The sequence below is a fragment of the Pseudorasbora parva genome, chromosome 17, assembly GCF_024679245.1.
Source record: "Pseudorasbora parva isolate DD20220531a chromosome 17, ASM2467924v1, whole genome shotgun sequence".
Lineage (NCBI taxonomy): Eukaryota > Metazoa > Chordata > Actinopteri > Cypriniformes > Gobionidae > Pseudorasbora > Pseudorasbora parva.
Genome location: NC_090188.1, coordinates 27,905,824 through 27,919,823, shown reverse-complemented (window position 1 = coordinate 27,919,823; position 14,000 = coordinate 27,905,824). Strand labels below are relative to the sequence as shown.

Sequence of the window (14,000 nt, the reverse complement as noted above, 5' to 3'; positions counted from 1 at the left end):
AGATTATGCTTACACTCCTCTCACCGCCTGATTTATGAAACTGTGCGCACCTCTGCAATCCAGGTGTACGCAATACTTGCCCTTGATAAATGCGGCGGCTGAAAACGATCGTCATTAGAATAACACGCCCCTATATATTCAAGTCTCCGCCTCCCCCACGCCCTTATTTTACGCCATGGACAAACAGAAGACGGCAAAGAAGCGAAACTTCTCCGACGTGGAGATCGGGCGCGCTCAATCATCTCACTAGTCCACTAGTCAGGGCACTGATTAGGGCTTAAGTCAATGGGCTGACTCCCTGATCACTGACGATCCTATTGAGATGATTGAGACGCGCGCCCATCGAGATCACCAGGGAAGTGGGAAAAAACCCCGAAATTGTTTTATTTGGGAGTTTAAAGAGTGGAATTAAAGGCACCTACAAAAACAAAATATGGACACAAATAACGAGTACTGTTAATAGTGTGGGGGTTGAGAAGCGCACTCCAGCAGTTTAAAGCTGTTTGGATGATAAATTACCATCACTGCATTATTTTAGGCTACAGCACGTTTTGAAAAAAATAGCATTTAATTTCGTATCACGGCACATGTATTGGGGTGTACAATAGTGATGATGATGTGATGTGGAGTAAGATTCATTCACATTAATAATTACATGACAATTTGTAAGATTCTTCTTTTTATTATAATGATTATTATTCTTAATGACGCTTGTTATTTAGAAGAAGAATGTCGTTTTTATTGATTTTATTATTATTTAAAAGAAGAAGGTCATTTTTATTATTTTGTCAGTCTGAATTATTCCCAGTCCGTGCGCAGCTGCCGGGCCAGGCGGGCCTGAAACATCAGATAAAGTGCACAGGCTCGCGACTGGAGGAATACATATTCCTACAAATCAAACGCTTTGGTAAAGTCACACAAAGTAAACATTGACGTTCATGTTGCACAAAATAAACTATGAATGTTGTTTTTGTGGTTTTTAACAGTGGGTCATATAGCATATCTTGTCAGTGCGTTTTGTGGTGTTAGGAATTGCTTTTCTGCGTATTTTCCCACTATCTCAAACGTGCGTACACCACCTCCTGAGCTGGCGTAGGATTTGAGCGTGCCGTACGCCAACGTCCATATTGATAAATCTCAAAGTCACCGTGGGTTTGGGTGTACGCAAGGTGTACGCTGAAAATTTGGTGTACGCACTTTTGATAAATGAGGGCCACTGGCTCCAGTTAACTGTTTGGTTACTGACATTCTTCAAAATATCTTCCCTTGTGTTCAGCTGAAGAAAGAAATTCACACAGGTTTGAAACAACTTGACGGTGAGTAAAGGATGAGAGACTTTTCATTTTAAAGTGAACTATCACTTTAAACCCCTCTTCTAGTGCATGAATTGCTGAAAAGTCTTGAAGAAAAAAAATGTTTACATGATTTCTTTGGTGACCGTGTCGCTATTGACCACGCGATGGCAGTGGTTGGCTGGAAATTTGTTTTTTGTTTTTTTAAATATTGATAGTAACTAAAATAACTATCAGAAATAATATTTACTGGCAATGCTCTACGAAATACAATATGTAAGATTATTTAGTGCTGTTTTACTGAAATGCAAACACAACAGTTTCACTGTTAAAGTACTTCTATAATATAAGCTTGTGTGTATTGTGCCAAAATAAGACATCTCATGTATGTGCTACGTCGCTGCGCTTATTCGCTCGCTCACAGCGGGCGATCCCTCCCTCCGGGCTGCGCAGATGCGGGAAGCGCGCGCAGTGAGCAGCTGTGATTACACCGTCATGGACACGAGCGCACCACATCAGAGTTGAATCGGGACGTTGCCAACAACAAAAACAAAGACATTAGCACTACCCGACTTTTCGTCGGAATATAACGGATTCGGACGTCGCTTGTGTGACTGGAATATGCCCAGCAGACGGACTCTCAAAACATGACAGTCTCGCGCTGGAGGAACTCCTGCTCGCGCGCTTCATGAGGAGTCTCGAGGCCACAGCGCCGTCGCGCGCCGCCAGATGTGCTGCTGTTAACCGCAGGCAAAACACCAAGAGACGAACACCAGCCTGACGTCGCTCAACGCCTCTTTTTTAACATTACCCCCTGTGTGAAAGACATGACATCGGCTGTCCTGTTTGAGGAGCAGCTGGGCGAACTGCCCGACTAGCATGTGCGGCTAATCTCGGGTGTATGTTAGCGGCTAATTAGCGCACGAGCCCTGCGCGAGACACCCGCGACACTCCAACGGCTGACAGGACAGAGACGCGAACACTTTCACACTCGTTGAAACGACTTAATTTAAATTACAAACAATTTCCCCGCAGAATGAGGTGTTTCGCGTGTCTAAAAGCCTTACTGGTCCGTAAATGTTGTAGAGTTTGAGTTTGTTTTGAGTGTGTGTGCGCGCCGCAAGAGCGGCTAAAGTTGGGTGGCTGTTCCCGGTGCTGGGAGCGCGCGGGGCCGATGCAGAGCAGCGCGCGCGGCGGCCGCAGGCATGCAGCACGACTTCAGCGAGGAGACCAGCGCGAGATGGCGAGGCCTGTTCGTGCAGGCACTGCGAAAGGTACTGACCATGTTCGGCCCCTCATTCGCACTTTTCACAATGTTTATATTGAATCCCTGGCTTAATGAGCAAGCTAAAAAAGTAATTCTACAGAACTGAAACCCAGAGTTCTCCCCGTATCGTATGTTGATCTGCACAGCTGTAGATAGTGTTTGTTTACTGCGGTCAAGCCAGCCGCGCTTCGAAAATACACGGTCAAGCCAGCCGCCCTTTTTTTTTGTATGCGCGTCTAATAGTGCTCTTACGGTATGGGTGCTGGAAGCGGTCAAAATGGTTTTAAAGACTCTGTAATAAAGGCGTTTCATTTATACTTTTGCATTTGTCCCTAAAAAGAGTAAGACCATCATTTTTCATCTTATTAGGACACAGAAAATACAATTTAATGTTTTAAATAAACATGACTTATTTTTATTTTAATGTTTGCATATGCTATACATTAATTATTATACGTAATTTATTTTTATTTTTATAACTTTTTGATTGTAATGTTTTCTTATACTATACATTAATTACTATACATAACTTATTAATTTTATTGTTATTACTTTTTATTTTAATTCATAGTTAAGTATAATATATGAATTATTATGCATAATGTATTACTATTAATTATATTACTATGATTTTAATGTTTTATAGGCTATATTATAATAATAATTATATATTATTATTATTATTACAATGAATTTGTTAATATTCATGTTAAAATAATACATCATTAATGTTCATTTTTTTATGTTGGTATACGCTATACATTAATTATTATACATTTATTAATTTAAATTGTATTATATATATATATATATATATATATATATATATATATATATATATATATATATATATATATATATATATATATATATATATATATATATATATATATATATATATATATATATATATATATATAATATATTTTATTTGTAAAGCCCTTTTCATAGTTAAAAACAATCCCAAAGTGCTACACATAAAACAAATAAAACAAAATTAAAAACTGGGAAAAAAGAAAAAGAAAAAAAAAATTATTAGCAAAAAGTAAAAAAAATGCTTGTTTAAATATATATATATATATATATATATATATATATATATATATATATATATATATATATATATATATATATATATATATATATATATATATATATATATATATATATATACATATATTATTACTATTAATTAATGTTATTCATCCTTATATCTAAATTAATGTTACTTTTTTAATGTTTGTATATGCTGAACATTAATTATTAGTCATAATGTATTAATTTTAATTGTATTCATGTTTTTTATTTTAATGTTTTATATGTATTATATATTAATTATTATACATTCATTACTATTAATAATGTTAATATTCATGTTAATTATCATACATCATTAATGTTACTTTTTATACATAATTTATACAAGTACTTGCTCTGTTCAATTTTCAAAAAAATCATAGAAATCTTTCCTTCATAGGTTTGCTCATTCTGTCAATTGATATTTGTTCAGAGTGACCCTGACTATTACTGTATTTATTTACAAGTCATTTTACTGTATAGTTTTGGAGAAAAGTACAGTCAAACTCGCCCCAACAGTCATTTAAGCACTTACAGTCCAATATTCAAAAAATCATAAAAATCTTTCCTTCATAGGTTTGCTCATTCTGTCAGTTGATATTTGTTCAGAGTGACCCTGACTATTACTGTATTTATTTACCAGTAATTTTACTGTATAATTTCTGAGAAAAGTACAGCCAAACTCGCCCCAACAGTCATTTAAGCACTTACAGTCCAATATTCAAAAAATCATAAAAATCTTTCCTTCATAGGTTTGCTCATTCTGTCAGTTGATATTTGTTCAGAGTGACCCTGACTATTACTGTATTTATTTACAAGTCATTTTACTGTATAATTTTTGAGAAAAGTACAGTCAAACTCGCCCCAACAGTCATTTAAGCACTTACAGTCCAATATTCAAAAAATCATAAAAATCTTTCCTTCATAGGTTTGCTCATTCTGTCAATGGATATTTGTTCAGAGTGACCCTGACTATTACTGTATTTATTTACAAGTCATTTTACTGTATAGTTTTGGAGAAAAGTACAGTCAAACTCAGCAAAAAACCAAAAGTGAATTCAAACACTGTCCAATTTTCAAAAATTCATAAAAATATTTCCTTCATAGGTTTGCTCATTCTGTCAGTTGATATTTGTTCAGAGTGACCCTGACTATTACTGTATTTATTTGCAAGTCATTTTACTGTATAGTTTTGGAGAAAAGTACAGTCAAACTCGCCCCAAAAGTGAATTCAAACTGTCCAATTTTCAAAAATTCATAAAAATATTTCCTTCATAGGTTTGCTCATTCTGTCAGTTGATATTTGTTTAGAGTGAACTTGACAATTACTGTATTTATTTACAAGTCATTTTACTGTATTGTTTTGGAGAAAAGTACAGTCAAACTCGCCCCAACAGTCATTTAAGCACTTACAGTCCAATATTCAAAAATTCATAAAAATATTTCCTTCATAGGTTTGCTCATTCTGTCAGTTGATATTTGTTCAGAGTGAACTTGACAATTACTGTATTTATTTACAAGTCATTTTACTGTATAGTTTTGGAGAAAAGTACAGTCAAACTCGCCCCAACAGTCATTTAAGCACTTACAGTCCAATATTCAAAAAATCATAAAAATCTTTCCTTCATAGATTTGCTCATTCTGTCAATGGATATTTGTTCAGAGTGACCCTGACTATTACTGTATTTATTTACAAGTCATTTTACTGTATAGTTTTGGAGAAAAGTACAGTCAAACTCAGCAAAAAACCAAAAGTGAATTCAAACACTGTCCAATTTTCAAAAATTCATAAAAATATTTCCTTCATAGGTTTGCTCATTCTGTCAATGGATATTTGTTCAGAGTGACCCTGACTATTACTGTATTTATTTACAAGTCATTTTACTGTATAGTTTTTGAGAAAAGTACAGTCAAACTCAGCAAAAAACCAAAAGTGAATTCAAACACTGTCCAATTTTCAAAAATTCATAAAAATATTTCCTTCATAGGTTTGCTCATTCTGTCAGTTGATATTTGTTCAGAGTGACCCTGACTATTACTGTATTTATTTGCAAGTCATTTTACTGTATAGTTTTGGAGAAAAGTACAGTCAAACTCGCCCCAAAAGTGAATTCAAACTGTCCAATTTTCAAAAATTCATAAAAATATTTCCTTCATAGGTTTGCTCATTCTGTCAGTTGATATTTGTTTAGAGTGAACTTGACAATTACTGTATTTATTTACAAGTCATTTTACTGTATAGTTTTGGAGAAAAGTACAGTCAAACTCGCCCCAACAGTCATTTAAGCACTTACAGTCCAATATTCAAAAATTCATAAAAATATTTCCTTCATAGGTTTGCTCATTCTGTCAGTTGATATTTGTTCAGAGTGAACTTGACAATTACTGTATTTATTTACAAGTCATTTTACTGTATAGTTTTGGAGAAAAGTACAGTCAAACTCGCCCCAACAGTCATTTAAGCACTTACAGTCCAATATTCAAAAAATCATAAAAATCTTTCCTTCATAGGTTTGCTCATTCTGTCAATGGATATTTGTTCAGAGTGACCCTGACTATTACTGTATTTATTTACAAGTCATTTTACTGTATAGTTTTGGAGAAAAGTACAGTCAAACTCAGCAAAAAACCAAAAGTGAATTCAAACACTGTCCAATTTTCAAAAATTCATAAAAATATTTCCTTCATAGGTTTGCTCATTCTGTCAATGGATATTTGTTCAGAGTGACCCTGACTATTACTATATTTATTTACAAGTAACTTTACTGTATAGTTTTTGATAAAAGTACAGTCAAACTCGCCCCAACAGTCATTTAAGCGCACACAGTCCAATTTTCAAAAAATCATAAAAATCTTTCCTTCATAGGTTTGCTCATTCTGTCAGTTGATATTTGTTCAGAGTGACCCTGACTATTACTGTATTTATTTACAAGTCATTTTACTGTATAGTTTTGGAGAAAAGTACAGTCAAACTCCCCTAACAGTCATTTAAGCACTTACAGTCCAATTTTCAAAAAATCATAAAAATCTTTCCTTCATAGGTTTGCTCATTCTGTCAATGGATATTTGTTGAGAGTGACCCTGACTATTACTGTATTTATTTACAAGTGATTTTACGGTATAGTTTTGGAGAAAAGTACAGTCAAACTCGCCCCAAAAATCATTTAAGCACTTACAGTCCAATTTTCACAAAAATCATAAAAATCTTTCCTTCATAGGTTTGCTCATTCTGTCAATGGATATTTGTTCAAAGGGACCCTGACTATTACTGTATTTATTTACAAGTCATTTTACTGTATAGTTTTGGAGAAAAGTACAGTCAAACTCGCCCCAACAGTCATTTAAGCACTTACAGTCCAATATTCAAAAATTCATAAAAATATTTCCTTCATAGGTTTGCTCATTCTGTCATTTGATATTTGTTTAGTGTGACCCTGACTATTACTGTATTTATTTACAATTCATTTTACTGTATAGTTTTGGAGAAAAGTACAGTCACACTCAGCAAAAAAATAAAAGTGAATTCCAACAATGTCAAATTGTCAAAAATTCATAAATATATTTCCTTTATAGGTTTGCTCATTCTGTCATCTGATAATTGTTCAGATATATTAAACTGCACTTTTCTCAAAAACAATTGAGTAAAATGTCTTTTTATGATTTTTTGAAAACGTCTCAGGTTATAACTATAACCATAGTTCCCTGAGAAGGGAACGAAACACTGCGTCCACTAGGGACAGCTTTGGGAACGCTCCCAGCGTGATAGCGTCTGATGCATGTATGTCAACTCAGCCAATGGCAAACGTGAACGTCACGACACGGAAAGGATAAATATACCTCTGATCCGATCAGGCCTCAGCAAAACTGCCGAAGCAAGGGATCACAGGGATGCAGGGAGTATGGCAAAGGGACGCAGTGTTTCGTTCCCTTCTAAGGGAACTATGGTTATAGTTATAACCTGAGACGTTCCCTTTCGAGGGAACTTCACACTGCGTCCACTAGGGACAGCTTAGGGAACGAAATACCAAAACGCCATAATACCAATTGCCTGTCATGTGAAACTGTGGCACATTCAAGACAGGAGCACTGAATAACCTGGAGCACACTCCAGGTCAAGATCATAGTATCTCACAAACGCGAGAGGCGAGGACCAACCAGCCGCGTCGCAGACTTCTTTGAGGGAAACCCCTGATACCAAGGCCTTAGAGGCCGCCATACTCCTAGTAGAGTGGGCTCTGACAGCTAATGGACACTGCTGATCAGAAGACCCATAAGCCAGTGAGATAGCCTCTACTATCCACTTGCTCATTGTATGTTTGGACGCAGGGAGACCCCTGTTATGAGGTCCAAAACAAACAAACAATTGATCTGCTTTCCTCCACAGGGCAGCTCTGTGGACATAAGCATCCAGTGCTCACACTGGACATACAAGGTTCAAGCTTTCCTGGTCTGAATTAACAAATGGAGGAGGACAGAGAGCTTGCAGCACTATAGGCCGTGGAACATTGGTTAACACCTTCGGAACATACCCTAATCTAGGGTAAAGGAAAGCTTTAACCATCCCTGGTGCAAACTCCAAGCACGAAGGGGATATTGATAAGGTCTGAAGGACTCCTACTCTCTTAACAGAAGAGATGGCAAGAAGGAAGATGGTTTTCAGAGTCAGAAACCTTTCTGAGATAATGTCAAGTGGCTCAAACGGAGCCGCAGATAAACCTTCCAACACTATAGCCAAATCCCAAGTAGGAACTCTAGTGCGCACTGCAGGCCTCAGCCTCTTAGTGCCACGAAGGAAACGAGTTACCAACGGGTTCCTCCCCACAGTGATACCATCCACAAGGGCATGGTAAGCTGAAATAGCTGATATATACACATTTAGTGTAGAAGGGGTTAACCTGGAAGAGAAACAAACTTTGAGAAATTCTAGCACTTAACGGACAAGGCAGTTGACTGGATCTAACTGTCGTTCTTGACACCAAGAAGTGAACAACCTCCAGGGCATATAGTCTCCTCATGGATGGAGCTCTGGAGCTAAGAATGGTCTCCACTACCTTGGTAGAGAGACCAGTGGCCAAACCCACAGGTTCCACATTTCTGGGCGGGGGTGAAATATTGAGCCCTCCGCCTGAGATGGAAGATTCCTCCTGATGGGAATCTTCCATGGTGAGCCATCGAGCAGTTTTACGAGGTTCGAGAACCAAATCCGGCTCGGCCAGTAAGGAGCTACTAGCAGTAGACTTATCCCCTCCCGGCGAACTTTCTCCAGAACTCCCTGGAGCAGAACAACTGGGGGAAATGCGTACAGACGCCGCCTTGGCCACGTCTGCACCATGGCATCCAGTCCCAGAGGAGCTGGATGTGTCGAAGAGAACCAGAGTGGACAGTGCGTCGTATTCTGAGACGCAAACAGATCCACCTCCGCCTGGCCATAAATTTCCCAAATGAGCTTCACCACCTCGGGGTGAAGTCTCCATTCCCCTGGCCTCAGCCCCTGTCTTGACAGGATGTCCGCTCCTATATTCTGGCCCCCCCGGGAAAAAGATTGCTCTCAAGGAGCGTAACTTCCCCAGAGACCACAGGAGGATCTGGTGTGCCAGCTTGCACAGTGGGCGCGAACGCAGACCCCCCTGACAATTTACAAAGGAAACCACCGATGTGTTGTCTGTACGGATCAACACATGATGGCCCCTCAGGTCCGGGAGGAAGAACTTCAACGCATTGAAGACTGCCATCATCTCCAGGCAGTTGATGTGCCACGAAAGATGATGGTCCCCCCACAGACCCTGGGCTGAGTGGACTTCCATTACCGGTCCCCAGCCCGTGAGAGAGGCATCTGTCGTCAGGGTGACTCGATGACATTGTGCCCCAACACCGGACCCTGGGACAGGAACCAGGCTTCCTTCCATATGACCAAGGCGCGGAGACACCACCCCATGATCTTGATCATACGAAAAGGGTTCCCCCTCGGGGAAAACCCTCTGGTCCTGAGCCACCACGGTAAGGGCCTCATGTACAGCAGACCAAAAGGAATCACGTTGGACGCAACTGCCATTAACCCCAGCAACTTTTGAAACTGCTTGACAGTGAATGACTGGCCTAGTTTTACTCTCTTTACAGCTGACAGAATCGCAGCGATGCACGTGGGTGAAAGCACTGCCCACATTGCTACAGAATCCCAAACTACGCCTAGAAAAGTTGTCCTCTGTACTGGAGAAAGCACACTCTTCTTCGCGTTCAGCCTCAACCCCAACTTTTGAATATGCGTGAGGACGACATCTTGATGCCGAACCGCCATCTCCTGCAACTGTGCCAGAATCAGCCAGTCGTCTATATAGTTCAGAATGTGTATGCCCTGCAGCCTGAGCGGGGCCAAGTCTTGCCTGGAGACAAAACATCTAATTCTTGCAATATTTTTTAGATGATAGTAAGCTGATTTAGTTATTGCTTTGACATGATTACTGAAACTCAGGTCTGACTCCAAAATCACTCCAAGATTCCTGACTTGATTTTTGTTATCACGCTTTTAGCCTCAATATATGCGTTCACCTTGAGAATTTCATCTTTGTTTCCAAATGTAGTGATTTCGGTTTTGTCTTTTGTCTTTTTTAGGAGATCTGCTTCTAAACAGTTAAACACACTTGAAAAAAGAAGTGGGGAGTGTGTCTAGGGCACAGGTTGATGTTTTAAGATGCTGTACTGTGTCTTCTAAAATTTTGCAGTCAATAGCTTCGAAATCTGACATGGTAATTTTCCGAGGGTTTGGTATGATCTGTCTGACCCCAGAGCAACTAGAGGATGTGCTGATCGCCTTTTTGATATTATTGATTTTCTCGTAGAAGTAGGAAGCAAATTCACTGCATTTACTGTCTGAGAGCATTCCACTAGGAGTGTGACTCGGGGGGTTTGTTAGTCTCTCGACAGTAGCAAAAAGAATGCGCGTGTTGTTTATGTTTCTGTTTATAATATTTGAGAAGAAGGTCTGTCTAGCTTTGCGTAGTTCAACATTGAAAGCATGAAGGGTGTCTTTATAGATGTTATAATGGACTACAAGTTTTGTCTTCCGCCACATGCGTTCAGATTTTCTGCATTGTCTTTTCATTATTTGTATTGCTGTTGAGTTTCTCCAAGGTGATTTTTGTTTGGTACTCTTTTTCCTGACTTTTAGAGGAGCAATATCATCAATTACACTCTTTACTTTTGAGTTAAAGGAGTCAAGGAGAAAATCAACAGAGTCTGCAGATATGCTTGGTGTTAGAGATAAAGCCTTCATAAACAGCACATTAGTGTTCTCATTTAAGCATCTCTTTTTGACAGAGACAGATCTAGCTTCAATAGCAGGAGAGATTGATATATCAAAGAAAATACAGAAATGATCAGACAGTGCCACATCCTTAATAACAATTGATGAAATGTTTAGACCCTCACTGATAAGTAAATCTAGAGTGTGTCCATGATTGTGTGTGGGTCCATTTACATGCTGTGTCAAATCAAAAGTGTTAAGAACAGTCGTGAGCTCTTTTGTTGTACTGGATTCAATATTTTCTATGTGAATGTTAAAATCCCCAGCAATAGCAAAACTGGTATGGGGAGCGTGTGGTCCTTCAAGGACGATGCTAAAGCAGGAGACAGATAACTAGCAAGCGTCTGATCCACTTAAGGGCATCCCCCCATAACCATATTCTTTTAGCCCCCTTATATTACTATATGTTTTACTTGAGGGCTGAAAAGACGTGATGAATATGGGTTATTCCATAATCTACACAGCTCACTGTGTAAATCAGGAAAGAAAGGAAGGCCCCGTGGTGAAGGTGACACATTTGATGACAAAAAGCGCTCGTCTAACTTGCTTTTTGGACGAGCGCCTTGTTTCTCGGCTGGCTAATCAATATTTACTTCGCCACAGCGCAAGTAATCACCTCCACCAGCTCTTCGTGTGCTGGGGAAAGAGATGGCGAATCATCTTCCCCTAATCCGACGCTCAACACATCTACCTCCTCAGAGCTGGAGTGTTGCAACGACGGGCTCTCACTCTGGGCGGAAGAAGCCGCAGCGCGGGCTCCCGACACCAGTGATTGAGCGACAGATCTCGCGGGTGAAGGCAGAGAAAGAGCGCTCGCGCCCGTCTCAAACCCCTCCGTGAGATCCATCTGCGATCCCCATGATGTCCTTGCAGCGGGTCCAGAACCAGAGGGAACGCGAGCCTGATCACCCTTCTCGAAGAGTGACAGGCGGGAGCGGAGCGTGCGAAGCAGCAGCCTCTCACAGTGCTCGCAGTCAGACCCCTCGAAGGCTGACAGAGCATGCTCTACTCCCAAACACATCACACATAAATCATGTGTATCTCCACCCGTAAGGAAACGGGGACACGGAGGAATACACTGTTTGAATACTGAAGCAGTCGCCATTTTTCAACTGTTTCGAATATTGTGTTTTAGACAGACAACAATAAATAGACAGACAGTTTTCACATAGATCGCTTAGCTGAGGCAAAAAAGCTGAGGTCTGATCGGATCGGAGGTATATTTATCCTTTACTGGTCGTGACGTCACCCGCCCGTGACGTTCACGTTTGCCATTGGCTGAGTTGACATACATGCATCAGAGGCTATCACGCTGGGAGCGTTCCCAAAGCTGTCCCTAGTGGACGCAGTGTGAAGTTCCCTCGAAAGGGAACTGGAGTGTTTGAATTCACTTTGATTTTTTTTTTGATTTTTTGATTTTTTTAAGGTGTAAGGTAAGCCTTTATTTGCCTTTATTCCCGCAATGGGGAAATTGCATTTAGCAACAGCAGGGATGCAGGGGTAGGTAAAGTAATAATCTCACAAACACTAAAAACATCAAATAACCTATGAATAACTAGATTAAATTATGCCCATCGGTATTGCACATTACAAGTTATTGCTCAGTCAAATAGCACATTACTTATATAGCCAAACATAAAAACATAATATAAAACATTGCACAGTAAAAAGGAGTTTTCTGTTAGGAATGATCATTGTAAAGTCTGACTAAAGCAGGAAGAAAAGACCTGCGGAATCTTTCCTTCACACACCGAGGATGGAGCAATCTGTCACTGAAACTACTCTCCAGAGCTGACAATGTATCCTGCATGGGGTGTGCCTCATGGTTCAGCATGGATGACATTTTTGCCAGAACCCTTCTGTCACCTACCTCCCGCACTGAGTCCAGAGGACAACCAAGAACAGAGCTGGACTTACTGATGATCCTGTCGAGCTTCCTCCTTTCCCTTTCAGTGATACTGCTACTCCAGCAGGCCACACCCTACAGGATGGCTGATGACACCACGGAATCATAGAAGGTTTTCAGGAGCGCCCCCTGCACTCCAAAAGACCTCAGTCTCCTCAGGAGGTAAAGCCTGCTCAAACCCTTCCTGTACAATGCCTCTGTATTGAGAGTCCAATTCAGTTTATGGTTAAGGTGAACACCCAGGTACTTATAAGAGTCCACTCTCTCAATGTCCATTCCCTGGATGTTCACCGGTGAGGAAGCAGACCGGTGTCTGCGAAAATCCACCACCATCTCCTTAGTCTTCCCTGCGTTAATAAGGAGGTGGTTTGGCCGGCACCAGTCCACAAAGTCCTGCGTCAGTCCTCTATACTCTGCATCATCGTCATCACTGATCAAGCCAACGACCGCAGAGTCGTCAGAGAACTTAAGCAGGACACAGCCATCAGTGTTATATCGGAAATCTGCAGTGTAGAGGGTGAAGAGGAAGGGTGCAAGTACCGTGCCCTGAGGGACACCCACACTACAGGTCACCTGATCAGACACACAGCCCCCGGCCCTCACAAACTGAATCCGGTTTGTCAGGTAGTCCAGGATCCACTCAGCCAGATGCAAATCCACACCAGTCTGCACTAGCTTGTCCCTCAAAAACACCGGCTGAATGGTGTTGAATGCGCTGGAGAAGTCAAAGAATAGAATTCTCACAGCGTTGCCGGGCTTCTCCAGGTGACTAAGAGCACGATGTAATAGAAAGATAACAGCGTCCTCCACTCCAATCTCGGGCCGGTAGGCAAACTGCAGTGGGTCCATTGCTGAGCTCACTTCTGAACGGAGGTGAGCCAGCACCAGTCTCTCCGATGTTTTCATCAGATGTGACGTGAGAGCCACCGGCCTGAAGCTGCTGAAGTCCCTAGCGTGTGGTGTCTTTGGCACTGGTACTACACAGGAGGTCTTCCATAACTGTGGCACAACCCTCAACTTGAGGCTCAGATTGAAGACATGCCCAATAATCCCACATAGTTCATCTGCACAGGATTTCAGCAGCCTGGAGCTGATGCCATCTGGTCCAGCTGCTTTCCGTGCTTTAATTCTTCTCAGCTCTTTTCTCACCTGGACCGA

At 40.4% G+C, this 14,000-nt stretch overlaps 1 protein-coding gene across 1 annotated transcript in view; it reads left to right on the top strand.

Moving 5' to 3' along the window:
• Nucleotides 1–1,723: 1,723 nt before the first annotated feature.
• The window catches only part of sos2 (son of sevenless homolog 2 (Drosophila)), a 49,932-nt gene continuing 37,655 nt past the window's right edge, over nt 1,724–14,000 (top strand). The window contains exon 1 of the mRNA XM_067422080.1: nt 1,724–2,566. Within this exon, the coding sequence (XP_067278181.1) occupies nt 2,498–2,566 (69 nt within the window). The 5' untranslated portion in view covers nt 1,724–2,497. The remainder of the gene's footprint in view (nt 2,567–14,000) is intronic.